This window comes from Myotis nattereri (assembly GCF_964212035.1).
Source record: "Myotis nattereri genome assembly, chromosome: 13".
NCBI lineage: Eukaryota > Metazoa > Chordata > Mammalia > Chiroptera > Vespertilionidae > Myotis > Myotis nattereri.
The window spans coordinates 14,592,098-14,608,782 of NC_138088.1; the positions used below are offsets into that span (position 1 = coordinate 14,592,098).

Consider the following 16,685-nt stretch of genomic DNA (forward strand, 5'->3'; position numbering starts at 1 on the left):
ATCCATCCATCCATCCATCCATCCATCCATCCATCCATCCATCCATCTGTCTATCAATCCATATACTTACCAATCTATCCAGACAGATAACAGATATAGACATGTACCATTATGTACACACACACACACACACACACACACACACACACACACATACCCCAGCATCCTTTCCTTCTTTACTCATCCTTGTTTTGCCTCTACCCTGCACAGCTGAGCTCTGGTAGAGGATACATTCTCCTCGGGGCCTGACTAGTTCTGAATAACCCTCCTAGTTTCCTTTGATCTTGGAATTTTGTATCATGTGGGTATTTTTGTGAATATTTCAATGAGGAAAATGAACTCAGTCCCACTAGCTCTCATCTGAACGCAGAAGCCCTCATAGAATTATTTGCATGTACACTTGGTCTTACGACTGTGCTTATTTTACTGATGGAAAAAGCCCAGAATGACTAGGCAACTTCGCCTAGATGTAGACCTAGCGATGGCCCAGCAGGGTGAGAGCCTGTCCTTACCTGGTTTGTTCCCTACTACATATAGCCTGGTAAACTGTTTAATGCAGCTGTCTTTCCTAACCTGCTCCCGAAGGTTCATACATACTCAAAAGCCACCCGCAATATTTGGTTGGATGTTATTAGCCTGTTTGTTTTCTTCTTACAGGGGAGGATAGAGTGCAGACCCTTAACTGAGGTTTTATTTCTAATTAGGCTGGGTGGAAATTGTCTTTGTTTGAGCCTTTATTTGACATCCTTCTAATTTTTTTTAAAAAACCATTGTTTTACTCTTGACAGACCTGTTATGTGTCAGATGTGAGACAAATGTACACGTAGAGGAAGCTTCTCTAATCAGCTGTATTTGCCTCAGATGCCTGAGGTTATGTAAAAACCAAAAGTGCACACACCAGGACACGCACCTCACCATAAACCTCTCTAGCATATTTAATTGATTTCTGGGTTAGGCTGTTTCAAAGTGTGTGATTTGTTGAGCATGTGGCCTTAATGATGCCCTTGGTATCTCCTTCCAACATAGAAATTGTTTTGTGTGGATTTTTTTGTTTGTTTGATATCGTTTAGAGAAAGAGAGAAACATTGAATGCTGTTCCATTGTTCAGCCCATTCATGCATTCATTGGTTGCTTCTTGTGTGTGCCATGACTGGTGATCGATCCCCTAACATTGGCATATTGGGACAATGATGCTCTAACTAACTGAGCTACCCAGCCAGAGCCAACCAACGTGGAAATTTTGCCATTATTGGGGGAGGCAGCTTCTAGGCACATGGGCAACAGGGCCTCAGGGGCAGCCCTGCTTGGGTTAGCAACCTGGGCAAGGTGCATTTCGTTACACAGGTAAGCAGTATGTACAGCCCTGGCAACACCAATGATGGGAAACACCAATCATTTCAACTTTAGCCTTTTAATAAAAATCCTCTGAATTGGTTTTTTTAAGTCAGGCTCTCTTGGCAGAACCAAGTAGGAGAGAAAATAATGGAATAATTGGAGGCTGCTGTCTTTTCACTTCCCACATAAAATTATTTGACGAGGCAGGCCAGAACTTTAAACAGGAATGCCAAGAAAAGTTGTAATTTGGATGCCAGTTGTCATGGCTTCGGGGTGTGTGCTTAACGGACTTCCCCCGCCTCTCTCTGTCTCTTGCAGACATACTTCAATGACAATATCCTTACCCTGATCCGGACCCTGGTGACAGGAGGAGCCACACCGGAGCTCGAGGCTCTGATTGCGGAGGAGAATGCGCTTCGAGGGGGCTACAGCACCCCCCAGACGCTGGCCAACAGGGACCGCTGCCGTGTGGCCCAGCTAGCGCTGCTGGACGGGCCCTTTGCGGACTTGGGGGTGAGTGCACGGTGCAGAGGTCACCTCAGCCTGCTCTCTGCTAGCAGCTTGGTCTGAATGAACTGGGTGCCAGACAGTGGCAAGCTAAGATCTGTTTTTTCTACCTTCTACAGCAGTGATTCTCAACCTTCCTAATGCCACGACCCTTTAATACAGTTCCTCATGTTGTGGTGACCCCCAACCATAAAACTATTTTTGTTGCTACTTCATAACTGTAATTTTGCTACTGTTATGAATCGTAATGTAAATATCTGATATCCAGGATGTATTTTCATTGTTACAAATTGAACATAATGAAAGCATAGTGATTAATCACAAAAACAATATGCAATTATATATGTGTTTTCCGATGGTCTTAGGCAACCCCTGTGAAAGGGTCGTTCGACCCCCAAAGGGGTCGCGACCCACAGGTTGAGAGCTGCTGTTCTACAGTAAATAGGAAGTAATGTTTACAGTTTACTGTATATCAGGCCCTGTGCTTTACATGTAATCATTCATTTTGACTCTCATGGCAGCCTTTAGATGTAGGTTCTATTATCAGACACTCTAAGGAAACTGAAGCTCGGAGAGACGGAAGACTGGCCCCATCAGGAATTTGCATCAGGAACCCTGGCTTCAGAGCCTGTGGCTTACTCATTCCCCTGAGGTATCTCCTACCAAGAGACAGAAGACAGCAGGTGATGCCAACATGCAGTCAGTTAACCCAGAGGCCGACCACCACTGTGCTCTATCCCCGTAACCAAGCCCAACTGTACATGAATAGCCCATGAGGAGCTTTTACAAACTACTCCTGGCCATGCCGAGCCACCAGGTTGCTGAGATTTGGTGTCTGTATAGGACCCAGGCACTGGTGGATTTCAACCCCACCACTAATGTTGTGCATCCACTACTACCGGCCAAACAAATAGCATCTCCTGTGGACCCGTTAATGTCTCTAATTCCGGATGCAGGTCTTCCAATATCTGAGGCTGACTCAGCCACTCTCCTCCACTCCCTCCCTGCTGCAGAGGGGACCAGTGCCAGCCCTCGGGGAGAAGTATGCCGTCTCAACTGTTATTCCCAGCCCTACTCCAGGGATGCGTTCAAGGGGTGGAGCCACAAGTCTTGAGAGCCAATAAACCCACTGCACAGACAATAGTACCGCTCAAGAAAAGGGTCGCTTTCTCCTTTTCTTCTGAAACCCTGAAAGCGACTTGCACCGTATAATAGTTCGCTTATGGGCAGGGACCTATTAGACTGGGCATTTTTGAAAGGCAGCTTCCACAGTTAGTGGCTCTTTTCACTATCACCTACTTACTGATATTTTTAAAGGACCAAGACTTTAAATAATGGTAAAATCGGGCTCTGTGTGTGTTCTCTGATATGCCTACATGGAAATCCCAATGACAGGGAGGACAATGGCAGTCACTTTATCCCCAGGGAACTCATTCTTTAGTGCCCTTCCTATAATGATAACACCAACCTGAAGCCACCTGGCTGCCCAAAGCCAGCATTGCCGAGTGAACGATTGAGCTTTAACATTCCACATGGGGCTGCAGACCCCGGGAAGGCGGCTGTGAACTGATTAGGACTGTGAATTCCGGTTATTCAGCCCGCAGACCGCCAGCTCCTGGGGAAACATTTTCCCTTCCACTCTTGCCGTCTCTGAGGTCTGCAAATTGTGCTTTTCACACAGTCCTTATCTGGAAGAGTCTGTCACCATAGTACCTGGTGGGGTCTTTTCTTCTTGCAGTGATTTTAATTATCACTCGAGCGGCTTTCACGACACGGTCAGATCACAGTGATTGCAGCCATGCTGCGGCTAAACATAATCACCAACTTGCCGAGCTGGTTTCTTCTCCCCAGCTAACGTGCATCTGCCACCCTCAAGCTTCACACCCTCCAAGTGAGGGAGAGGTGCCTTCTCCTCAGAGCTCTCGCTGCTACAGTGGAAAGCTCGAGAGAACCGAGGGAAAACCTCCTTATGATCAGCATCCAAAAAAATCACCGATTTGGGGTGTAGGCTGTTAACCACATTGCCTTTTACAGCCACAGTCCCTTGGCACAGACCCTCCAACTCAGGTGACACCAAAACAAGCATTCCTGAAAAGGCCCGTTCCCCCTGGACCTCTGCGTGCAAGCTAATAAAAATGATGCTTCTCTCCGTTGTCTGTTGTCTCCCAGGATGGCGGTTGTTATGGTGATCTGTTCTGCAAAGCTCTGAAAACATATAATATGCTTTGTTTTGGAATTTACCGGCTGAGAGATGCTCACCTCAGCACCCCCAGCCAGTGCACGAAGAGGTAAGTCTACTTCTATCTGCTCTCCCACCGAAATGCACAGACATAAATGACCCTCCCGCGCCCTGAGGAAGGCAGAGGCTTGTATACATGCTCTCAGCAAGCAAATCACTCTGCTCACATGCGACCCAGCACTGAGTTTGGAGGTTACGGGAAGCTTTTTTCTTTAATTACTAATAGCAGGTGTGAAGACATTGTGGGAAGAATTCAGGTTGTATAGGATAGTTCTACCACCTAATTACAAATGTTTGAATAGGAGCGTCTCCTCCAAACTCCAGCCACTAGAATAATTCTGTTGGTACCTAATGTAGAGATATTTCATACTGCTAGTATTTAAGGTAAATGATTCCTTTGTCATCTCTTAGACGCTTATATTTTTACTTAGTATATTTTTAATTGACTCACTCATTCCCTTTTATATATTTACTTTAACAAAATTATATACTTATCACCACAAGCAGAAAAATGTATGTGAGTTATATTTTTCTACTATGCATTAAGATAAATTCATAGCAGCCCCATATTAAAAGGACATCCTAGAATGATCAAAATCAGGGTGTGTACCTATACCCCAGGTAACAGTGCTATAGAGTTGAGTGTTTCTCAGCCTTGCTTGCATATTAGAATCACTGGGGGTGCCTTTAAAAACAATACTCAGATTAGTCTGACTTAACCTGTCCGGACTGAAAATAACATTGTTTAATGCCCAGGGATTGCTGTGGATAGCCAGGGTTGAGAATGATTGCTGTAGCCAGTGGGTTCTCAAAGTTCAGTGAGCATGAGACTCACCTGCAAAGCTCACTAATCCACAAATTGCTGGACCCCATGCCCAGAGTGTCTGATTCAGTAGGCTTGGGGTGTGGTTGCTTAAGAATTGGCATTTTTAAGTTTCCAGGTAATGCAGATATCTCTGGCCTGGGGACCACACTTTGTGATCCACGGCTGTCAATGAAACAGTGATTATTTTTTTTTAAAGTCATGTCTGGTATGAAGCAGAGAAAGTCTGATCACACCCAGGAGCACAGTAAAAGCAGGACTGACTCATGGGCGAGGAGGTGTTTTATGTTCTTCATTTAGCCAAATCCCAACCAAAGTAGCTTTTTAAAAGGTAAAGAGTGAGGAAGGACTAAGGAGATGCTACATTATGGTAAGCAAAGATCCTGTGATGTGTGCCTAGGCTTGTCAGAACATTCTAGAATGGAAGACACAGTGCAGCCCATGCAACCACCTGCGTGCACTTGGGCTACTCAGGATGGGAAGTAAACCTGACATTGTTGACAGGGGCCCTTAGATCACAGGCAGCACAGTTTGGTTTTTCCATTACCGACATTGATTCAGCTTCTTGGGATGTCAGGACTCATGGCTGGTCTCCTCTGTTGAGCTAAATAGAGGAAGATTTAGTTCAACTTGGAAGATAACGTTTAAAGCTTTGGACCAACCATCAGTCCACCTTGCAGATGGTCTGGTAGAGCTGAGGACCCAGGCAGAGTCAGGTGAAATCTCCGCCCATCCTCCTCACCCTGTGACCTCTGTTCTCCCCGGCCAGGTATGTCATCACCAACCCCCCGTACGAGTTTGAGCTCGTGCCGACGGACCTGATCTTCTGCTTAATGCAGTTTGACCACAACGCCGGCCAGTCCCGGGCCAGCCTCTCCCATTCCTCCCACTCATCCCAATCCTCCAGCAAGAAGAGCTCCTCCGTTCACTCCATCCCGTCCACAGCGAACCGACCGAACCGGCCCAAGTCCCGGGAGTCCCGAGACAAACAGAAGTACGTGCAGGAAGAGCGGCTCTGATATGTGTATCCACTGCCACCGTGTGTAAAACTGTATCTGCCACTCATTTCCCCAGTGGGTGTTTCCAACAGTAACTCTCCCCGTTTCCGCCTGTAGTCCCCCCTTTTTTTTACACATATTTGCATATGTATGATAGTGTGCATGTGGTTGTCATTTTTATTTCACCACCATAAAACCCTTGAGCACAACAGCAACAAAGCAGAAGGACCAAAAGTTATTTACGATAATAGGGGGACAGTGACCCAAAGGCAGGCTCCAGACCTACAGAGCTCACTGCGGGAACGGGGTCGCAGGTAAGCGCAGCGCTGGCGACCCCTGCCACTTAGGCAAAGCAAGTGAACTAGTTAGTGAAGTCCATGTAGAAGAAAAGTTCTTTCTGACTTATCGGGATTATCAGGGTGCTTTGGGTTTTGATTTTGTTCTTGTTTTCCTTCCTCCCTTTCTTTCTTATATATATACACAGTCATATATACACACATGTTTATTTGAAACAAGCAACCGAAAAGGAACAAAAACATAGAGAATGTTTCCACTCTCTGGGCCGAAGGATCGCGAAGCTTTTGAAAAGCCTTCCCCATTTGTGTACAAGATGGTTAAGTCTCTGCTTGTTGCAAGAGCACATCTGAGGTTTTTTTTAGCTACTAACCCAGGGCTTCAGTCCCGGAGCTGGCTTCCTTGGGGAGTTCATATGAACATTTATTTCTACCCTCACTATGGAGGAAAGAATCGTATTCCATTTGTGGATCTATCAAATTCTAGTCATTTAATTTAAGTGCAAAGAGGTTTGATTGCATATTAAATTGTTATTCTGTCTCCTTACGCTGCCATATGAATAGCTATTTTTTTTTCTTTCACTTTTGACATTTGGGATGAAAAGCCATATGTATCATAAATATCAGATGTAAGTCATTAAAAACTGCCTTCCTGGGACTTTTACATCTTTTAAAAGGTGAATTACTTACCTTATGTACAGAATAAATAATGCTCCGGAAAGAGCAAGTATTTTTCCACACATTCTCAGGGGACCTTTTTACTCCCCTCTGTTTGATTAGCTAGGGCCCCCATGCCTGGTAGGAGCGAGGGCTGGGGCCATGGTGCCGAGAGAGGAAGATAAAGCCAGCAGCAGATCATTGTTTCTTAGGAGCCAACATGCTAAATAAATCGGAATGTAGGAGAATCAAGCCACAGTTGACTCAACAGAGACAAAAGCCAGCTACTACCTTAAACTGTTGGTACAGCTGCTTGACGCTGGCTGTCCCACAGCCGAAAGCTGGTGGGAAAAATTCCTCCTCGTCAATTTCTTAATCATAGCCAATTCACGTAGGCTGGCGAAGGGCAGTCATAGACAACTGTTCCTTGTCATTTTGAGCTGGGGAGGAGGAGGAGAGTACAACAGTGAGCCAAACACATTTTGGTATAATTATTTTTTTTCTTTTGTTTTCTTTCTTTCTTTTTGTCAGTTAGTAAGCATGAGAGGAAAGGTAGAAAAATACCCTCTTTTCAGTATACAGTTGTCAGATGTTTTATGCATGCAAATCACGCTTTAGGCAGTGCAGTCGTTGTTAAACACCGGCCCACTCCACCTTAACCGAAGTCTTATACAGATGGGCTAGCCCTGGGCTGGTAGATACATATTTAAAATGTTTACTTTAAAAAAAAATCCCATCCAATAGAATAGGGGTGGCGGGGAGGAGGAAAGTGTCATAGCTGTACCATCTCTGCAAAGGTGTTTTTATGGTGAATGGTTTGGGTTTAGATTTTGGATGCCCTGTTCCCCCAAGCATGGTAGTTTTGGAGATTTGCTTGCTGTGTGAATTGACAAGCACTTTTACTGACAAAAAGGTGAGGCTCAGTCAGAACCTCTATCCCCACACCAAAGGCAGGGCCGTGCAGTATCCAAACCAGTGAAGGGGTGGGGCATAATTGCATACATGTATATTAAAAGGCCCTATGAGTGGTTTTTTTTCCAAATTATTTTTGTCCCTAGATATTGATTTATATATTATGTATAACTACCTATCTTTTTATATATAACCATATAAATATTTCTCTCTCTATACACATATATACACATATGTATATATATATGTATATACACACACACACACACACACACACACATATGATCTAGTTTGGGATCATGAAGATCTCTTCGTGCCTTCTTTGCAAAGGAGGTTATAAAGTTATGCCCTCAGAACATTTATAACTATAAGAATGTGCCAGTTAAAGTGCTCAACAGGAAATATGACAGTTTAAAAGCATTGTAAAACTCACATAGCTTACTTCTCTCTCTAAAGTGCAACAAGGATGAATAGAATGGGCCAAGGTATGACAATTAATGGTTCTGCATGACCTAGCCACTGCTGGGGGTTTTCTTCTATACCGTTGTCCTTGTGAAAACTTTTGTGAAATTAAAAAAAAAGGAGTTATAAATTTTATTCTGTTATTGGTTTGTTTATTTTTATTTATATTGTTCTGTTTGTGGTTTTATTTCTTTTGTTTTGCTTTCCCCCCTCCCATTTCCCATCCTCCCCCCTCCCCCCTCCTCTTCCTCCCTCCACTTTCTAAATTGCTCAGCGCAATGAGGCTGTGCTGCTGCTACTGCTAGACCCTTTAGAGTTTGTTTTGGTGTTCTTGGGTTTGGGGTTGGGTAATTTGGGGGGAACTTCTCTCCATCTGGCTTGCCTTTAAATCTGCACGTGGCCTCCCTGCCCACCTTGGTACCTTGCTCCAAGTTCAAAAGCATTTTCCCATCAAGAAACCCAGCTTCCTCCACTCCTCTCCACCCGCCCCCCCCCCCATTACCACCACCCCAACCCAGCCCCCCATCAGTCTGTCCACATCTCTGTGTTTATCTTGGCAAGACCTACTAAATCGAGTGATGATGCCAGGTGATAAACTTTTCTGGAAAATATCTGCAGTGCTCCATTTGGCAAACCTGCTTCTCGGGTAATATTTCATCCTCCTTCCGATTGAAACCAGGAGGGTTATTGATGGCAAAAGCATTGGTCTCGTTTATGTTTGATCAGTGTGACCCCAAAATTAAAACTGTTCACCTGTATGTAGCAACTCAGTAGCTCACCCCCAGTTATCTGGGGGCTAACGATTCAGTTATTACCTAGGTCTCTCCTGCCACCTGCCTTTCAGACATTTGTTAATTTCCAACCAGAGATTGGGCAGATAGAGAGAAGTAGATCTAAAATGCCTTTTATATGCAATCTGTTAGCAGCTCTGATGAGATGATATTGTGACGGGAATGGAGTGGAACCAGGCTGTGACGTGAGATGACATTGGGGGTTTTCCCTGGACTTGGGCACACAATTGAGAGTTGACTATACTTGGGTAATGAATATGTTCAGTGATGAAAAAGGTATTATTATTATTCCTTCTATTTTATTAGCCAAAACGACCATACTATACTTTCCTCCATATGACAGAGTCTCTCCCATTGTTTTCTGTGTGACTCCAAACTTCCATTCCTCCTTCAGATTCTCTTAGGGAGGAGGCATACAAGTTTGATGTCTCTCCTTTCCCCCCTCTGCCCCACAAAAAAGAATCCAGTAGGTAAGGGTAAAAAGTGAAACAGTTATTTGAAGAGAACATATGTGCATTTAAACAGAGCAACAGGTAGAAGCTCAATTATCTGCTCCATTCTAGAAGGGAAGCAATTTGTAAGCCATTCAGGCCAATTTGCTTTAGGCTGCAAAAGGGGTAAACCTTAAAAGTAAGTGGGTGGGTAGACCAGAAGGCCTCTAAAACCTCAAAACTCAGATGATAATGAAATCATCAGCATCCCTAATGATTGCTACTCGGGGTCCTTCCTGAAGCCAGTTCAAATGGCTAAAGAGAAAGCTGGACCCTGTGTGTATATTTAGATTTATACTGCAGCCCAGAAAAGTTTCAAAGTATATTATAAATCCTAAAGATTGTGCCCCAGAACTTAATGCACAATAGGTGCTCATTACATACTTTGAAATACACTGACCTTAGACATTTTTCTATCTTTCATTATTTTATAAACCATCTCTACCCCATTGGCTTATCTTGAAAAACACAGCAGATGCCCGTAGGTGCCCCCAGGATGCTGCTGTGCTGTTGGCACTTTCTCGGGCTGGGTACCCAGTGCCTGAGAAAGGGGAACAGTCCTGCGAGCTCAGTGAGTGGAGATGGACTGTGTCTTCTGCCAGCGTAGCCAAGCTCCCAGGGGACCAGGAAAACCTTTTGCCTGGCTCTTCTTCAGCATGGGAAAAGCCTAAAGGTGTCTGCATCCCAATAGAGACAATTAAATCAACCTGCCCGGTTCCTATAGCAACAGGCTCCTGGAGGAGAAAGAGAAGAGCACAGAAACTCAGGGCCTGTGGAAGTCCAGACGGTAAAATCAATGTCTCAGCCAGCTCCTTGCCGCCCATCCTGCTTTGTCAAAACATGATAAAGAAGTAGCTGTGGGCACCTGTCACTAACCTGGTTGCCTGTCTCCCACCAGGAGGCTGCACATTCATTCCTTGGGGAAGTGAGAGGGATTATCTCAGCCACCTGCCACCTGAAAGGGAAGAGTGTGAATTCCGCCCTCGGGTGTTGAGGGCCAGGAGGAGGCAGTTTGCTCTGCCCAGCCCATGGCAGCATTAGATTTTCAGGAAGAGGAGGCAAATGCAGTCATAGTGGACAGTTGCAGAGAAGTGAGATCGTTTTCATCAATAAATTGCTCTGGTGCTGGTACAAAATGACTTTCATTTCTATAAAATAGCCACACTCTGCCCATGGAGAGGAAAGGAGACTGTGTGTGGGTGGAGTCCCCGGGGAGCCTGGGGGTCTGGAGGACAGAGGGTGAATGCCAGACCGCCCCTCAGAAACGGGCGATGTGAAACCACACAGCATCACCTTCGAAGGCTGCACTCCTTGTTAGCTCTCACTGTCCTCCGCTGCTGTGTCTAGCCAAATGGAATCTTTTTTCTTTCAATCCCTTTCTCTCTAAGCCTCAGCTTGTGACACTGCGAGAAGAGGGGCAATTATTCCAAATGCCTTCCCTGTATCATCGTCTCCCCTTTAATGCATTCTCCTCTGGGGAGTAGTTATGTGAAAAGGCTAAATCCCACAGCGCTGACAACCCACGGAGCCAGCAAAGAGACTCAATTTTCACAGTGCAGCCTGTCTCTCTGCTTCTGGGTCCCCCGCAGTAACGTCAGCCCAGATCGGGGGCCTTCCCCACCGTGGCCTAATATTCTGGTGGCTGGAGTGAATGCTGACCTTATGCTGGACCCTTCCGTGTCAGTGATGAAAGTAGCAGGGGAAGAAGGAGATGATTTGCAGGTGCGGTGGGGTGCCTGTGGAGCGAAAGCCAATATTTCAAAGAGGCAGGTACCAGAGGAGGGTAGGAGCCCTGACCTCCCCAGACGGGTCACCCCTGCTCCTCACCTTCCACATGAAGACTACCCAACCAAACCCTCCTCTGTTGTCTCTATTGCCGCAATCCTGATTCTTCAGGCCATACCGACCCCCACGCCCCCAATGTATAACCTCAGTTCTCTACTCCCAGCTCACTTGCAGCCATACTGAAGGGTACCTCCCATCTTTATGTAGCAGAGATGGAGATGCTGTTGGTATCCTTGAGTGAAAGATGCAGAGTCTGAGGGATAGATTTAGTCATTGTCACCTAACTAGGAAGCGGCAGAGTGGAATGTGAAACTGAAGTCTATCAACTGTGCTGCTCTGGTATAATGCCTTGCTAATGTTACTAATAATTGCTAATAGTCGTAACAGCTCACATTGACTTACCCTGTATCTGGACTGGTAGTGAGTGACTCATGGACCCCAGCCCCTTTTATCCAAGCCACAGCAGTAGGACAACCCTATAGTAGGCCCCATTTCACGGAAGAGAAACTAAAGCTAAGATACATTTTCTAATAACTTGCTCAGAGCCATGCAACTAGGATGTGAGAGAGCCAGGTCCATCTGAGCGTAGCCTACCGCCCCATGCCATCTCCTTGGCCTACACCGCAGTGCTTGTCCATGCCGATGCATCACGGCATGGCTGGTCTGGAGAGGGGGCATCTGCCAATGGCAGTGCAGCTCTTTTACCAGCATCTCCCTGCAGTTGCTTCCAGGTTTCATCTTGTTCTACTTGGCCACTTGCCACAGACTGCAATGCCACTCCCGTCCTAACTCCAGCCGGTCACCTGTGTACTCCCAGTGAGGACGCCAGCACTCATCCTCAGAAAGCTGATTAAAACGTGGGGCTGTTCTTCTCTGGCAGCGAGGGAGGAGGCCCTCTCAGTCAGACCTCCTGCCCTTCTCATCTTAGGGATGAAATAAAGTTCCCAGAAATCTCTCTGGCATGTGGGCCGAGGCAAGGACAGGAGATACATTTGGGGATTTGAATTTATCCTAGACCCCTACTTCAGCACGCTTTTGAATTTCTTCCCTGAACACCCTTCCTTATGGCCAATTTTGTAGCCACCCATTGCCGCAGCTTCTTTTTGGGAAGGCAAGATTCACTACACCAGGGTGTCATTGTCATACCTGAAACTCTCTCCATTGAAGCAGAAAGGCTGGCGATCAAGCGTGTGTGGCCCTGAGCCCTTTGGGAGAAGCTGCTCATGCAATGCCCCCGCCCAGACAGTGCAGTGCAATGCTCAGAGCATGCACATGTTTCCACTTCCTCTGCATCCTAGCTCACCAAGTCTCCACCCAAATTGAAAAGCTTGTGTCTCAGGCACAAGGAGACCTCAGCTTCCCTCCCGGACGGGCGTTAACACAACTCCTTGTGTCAAAGCCGAATGGTCGAAACACAGGGGCTACTCTGCTGAGACTGTTCCTAGGGCAAGAAATTTAAAAGGAAGGAGGAAGCAGATTACATGAAGGAAATAATTCTCTCTTTCTTACAGGCAGCAGAAGGAAATTGATATTCTCGCTGCCGTGAAAGGTCAAAATGCCAACTTTGAATTGAACTGTAAAGACTAAATTCTGAACAATTATTGTCGGCAGCAGCTGTAAAAATTTCAGCAAATTGCAGCTGTCTTAGGTCTTTCACCCAAAAGACCTACTCGTTTTCTCGTGCAGAGTTCACTCTCCCTACCAGCCTGGCATGAGCAACCTGGCACTAAATCCCTTTGCCAAACTAGTCCACATGGTGGCCAGGCCAACACCAAGGGAGGCCCAGGCAGACGGCGCTTCTAACCTCATCTTTACACATAAACCGCAGGAAAAAGTCATAGTTTGAAATTGTTTCAGCGGCCTGGCAATGCTTTTAAAACATGATAACCATCACACTTTACCCCTCTCTGAAAGGTTAGTTTAATCGTAGATCACAAAAAATTGGTTTCCACAAATGCATAATGGTTCATCTATGTCACACTTGAACTAAATGGTTTTTTAAATGGAGCTGAAATTATTTTGATGTGTACACAGTCCTGGGTTTCTATACAACCTTTTTTAACCAGCCCATCAGGAACCTTGCCTCGAAAGCCTCATTAATAATTCAGATGTGCTGATGACTTTAAAAGATCTATGGAATTGAAGCTCAGGAAGAAAGAAAAAAAAAAAAAAAAGCTCCGCTTGACAAAAAGATAAATGAATGTAGAAAGAAGCTGTAGGAGTCTGGCAAGCTGTAGATCATCTCAGAACAGATTGTAACTTTATCATTCTGTCAGGGGGAATAATTTAAAGCACTTAATCAGTTAGCTTCGCTGTGAGGATGTAGCATTATGAATTCCTATCGTCCAATCTGTTCAAATCAAAGTGAACTTAATTATAATAGGTGAGAGAGCCGGAGCAGGAGAGAGGGGGGTCAGGGAGAAGGATCCACAAGGCAGGAAGTTTTCTGGGGGGTAAAGCGAGCTGCTGAACAAAGGACAGTGAGTAAGCTTTCACCAAAGTACCCCCCACTTCCAGCCGTCGTGTTGACATTGAGGGTTCGAGGTACTTGACAGTGCGAGACAGAGTATAGACCGAGGAGAAACCAGCCAAGTGGCCATCAGCTAACCATAGATGCTGGACACACATGCGCTCACACACACACACACACACACACACCCCTCTGTCACGCCATGTGAGCAATTTTTGTTAACATATCAGCTTAGGACCACCGACAAGGCAGCTATGAATTGCTCTGATAGGCAGAAAAGGCGGCCGGAGAGGTTACTGTCTCTTCAGCAGTGGGTGTGCTGAAGCTTCTCTCTTTTTCTTTTCTTATCCTGAGCCACTAAAAGGAGGCATATGATTCCCAAGTAGACTGTCCTATTTGCCCAGTCCATTTGTACCTATACACATGGCCTCTTTTTCCATTAAATTTCAATCCTAGAAAGAGGCGGGGTGAGGGCTAAGTCTTGGAAACTAGCATTGGATTGCTAAGAGGATGCCAGGCCACTGCGTCTCAGCCAGGGCCCTAACGCACCGACCCAGCATTCTTCCTCCGCCATCTCTGCATCCAGGGTGGCAATGAAATGCCAAGTCTTCCTTGAGCCCCCTTGTCAACAGCTGGGGTTATTATAGTCAGTTCAGGCAGTGCCACTAGAAATTCTTTTCATAACTTTATACCAACACCGAGTTTTCTTTCTTGAAAGTTCAAAATCCTCTAAAAACATTGGTGGCTATTCTACTTTTTAATCTCATTGGCCAGCAAAATCTGTGGGTTTAATTTAAGACCCTGAAAACTGGCTTGCAAACAAAATAGAAGAATGGAACAGTTGACATACAACTTGAAGTGTGCGTTTTACAGGCAAAGCTAAGTGCAGGCTGGGAGACCGAAACCCTGTGTGAGAGTCTACAGCCCTCACTCTGGGGCAGAGACAGTGCCCCTTACGTTCCACTCAGATGGATGGATGCCCAAATCTCTCCTCTGGTACAATGACTATGCCCAGTATTTGATATATTTAACATCTTCTTCCCACCAAAGCTTTTCCGGCCACTAAAGGAACCCCAGAGAGCATGACCAGCATTTGTTTTCCAACCCTTCTGTATTCTCTGAGGTCCCCCCTGGTGCCTCAAGTCCTCATGGCCCCTTGGTCATCACTTGTTATGGCAACAGAGGTATGTTTCAGGTTCTGGCGTTCTCCCTACATTGCAGTTTCTCTTAGCAATGACTTCATTGTCAGCTTCTATCTATTGCCTTTTTGCATTTTTCTATGAACTTTCCAAAAGCTTTACCCTAGAACTAATTAAGCTTCTCATTTCTCCTTCTTGTTCTCTATCCATTTTGCCCTTTAGCAGAAAAGAAATGGTTTACAGATGAACCGGATAATGCCTATCCCAGAAACATTCAAATCAAGCCCATGAGTACCCACATGGCTAACCAGATCAACCAATATAAATCCACAAGCAGCTTGATTCCACCAATCAGAGAAGTTGAAGATGAATGTTGACTCCCAGGAGACCAGAACTATTTTTTTAAAGCCTGACAAACTTCATAAATGGTGATGTGACTTTTCTTCCTCTTACACACTGAATCACTGGTGGAAACCTTAGGATAAGTGAGATTTGCAAGAAAGATAAAGTAGACAGATCTTTCTCTTTGTTTGCCTTGAATATTGCTTCCATGTATTTTGGAGAAGAAAATGATTTCATTTATAAATGAATATACTAAAATAGTCATGTATAGCCTCTAGCATTTTAAATTATTTTTATTTATTAGAAAGAAAATATATTTTTTTCTTTTTTTTTTCATTGTCAAATATCTTCCCTAGATCTATACAATGCAAAATCAAAATGAATATGTGGCCAGACTCCTTAATGCATATTTCTCTTCTTTCTCTCTTTTACTTTGGGGAGAATGATGGTCACCACCACAAGTAATTATAACGAAAGGAAATGGATTATTTTAAAAAAAAACTTTTAATGGTTCAATGATGTAAACATGTATTTTAGTAAATTCAAAAAAAAAGAAGACGAAAGGGGGCAGGATGGGTGTGTGTTTTGGCTGCTCTGACACCAGCTCTTAATAAATGGAGACATTTATTTTCACAGTTGAAAGTCATATTTTTGTAGTTTTAGTTTTCATTCTGTATTTCTTATCCCTTCGTTCATATACTTAAAGGGAAGACCTCACAGCTTTTCTACAATTGCCAGGTCAGGTTCAGCCAGCCACTGACAGCGCCCGGAGCGGGGTGAGCACGCTGGGACGTGGACGCTGAGGGCCAGATGCACAGGAGACGTGGCTCTGCCTATTGTCTTAGGGGTGGGGACTCCTCAGCTGTTATGCTTCTCACTTCATAGCTCTGAGCCACCCTCGGAAGTGATTTCAACCATGAAAGGGCCTGGGGGGCTGTCCCCACTCCCCATGTCTCAGAGATTTTACCCTGAAAGTTTGTAAACACTAATGAATCCTTTTGTGTAACAATAGGATGTGATACTACATTCATTCTTTTCACTGAATTTTGTGTTTTAAAGCCAGATATTTTCTATAATCAAGGAGATGACTTTTGCCAGATTTTAGCTCTTCGGGCTTTCTTTCAGTCGCTGGGACAAAACCCACAAACTTGCTACAGCAATGTAAAAATTAATAACAAAAGGAAAGCAACAAATGCACTTAACACAGACTGTTAGGAAAGGCCTTTGAAATTTACCAGCAATGAAATCAAATGTATTAGCCACTTCAAACTTTGGTCAAAATTCGTTCTAGCCACCAGACACAGTTCCCATGTCTCAGAGCCCTGCTGTGGCTTGCATGCCCAGTGTACAGTGGTCCCGGCAGCTGTTATATTTCAAACAATTGAGCAAGTCTTTTAATTACAGGATTATCCATTTTTGATACAGTCAGCAGGGTCTCTGG

The 16,685-nt window shown here is 45.0% G+C and overlaps 1 protein-coding gene across 8 annotated transcripts in view; it reads left to right on the plus strand.

Annotated features, from left to right (window-relative positions):
* The window catches only part of KCNMA1 (potassium calcium-activated channel subfamily M alpha 1), a 683,439-nt gene extending 667,032 nt beyond the window's left edge, over positions 1 to 16,407 (plus strand). For 3 of the 8 annotated variants that reach the window (XM_081105317.1, XM_081105312.1, XM_081105314.1), the window contains 5 exons: positions 1,654 to 1,848; positions 4,012 to 4,130; positions 5,674 to 5,898; positions 8,221 to 8,249; positions 15,125 to 16,401. In XM_081105317.1, the coding sequence (XP_080961443.1) occupies positions 1,654 to 1,848; positions 4,012 to 4,130; positions 5,674 to 5,898; positions 8,221 to 8,249; positions 15,125 to 15,279 (723 nt within the window). In that variant the 3' untranslated portion in view covers positions 15,280 to 16,401. Of the gene's footprint in view, positions 1 to 1,653; positions 1,849 to 4,011; positions 4,131 to 5,673; positions 5,899 to 8,220; positions 8,250 to 15,124 lie in introns of those variants that run through there. The other 5 variants (XM_081105313.1, XM_081105315.1, XM_081105318.1 and 2 more) reach the window with 3 other exon arrangements.
* Positions 16,408 to 16,685: the final 278 nt, after the last annotated feature.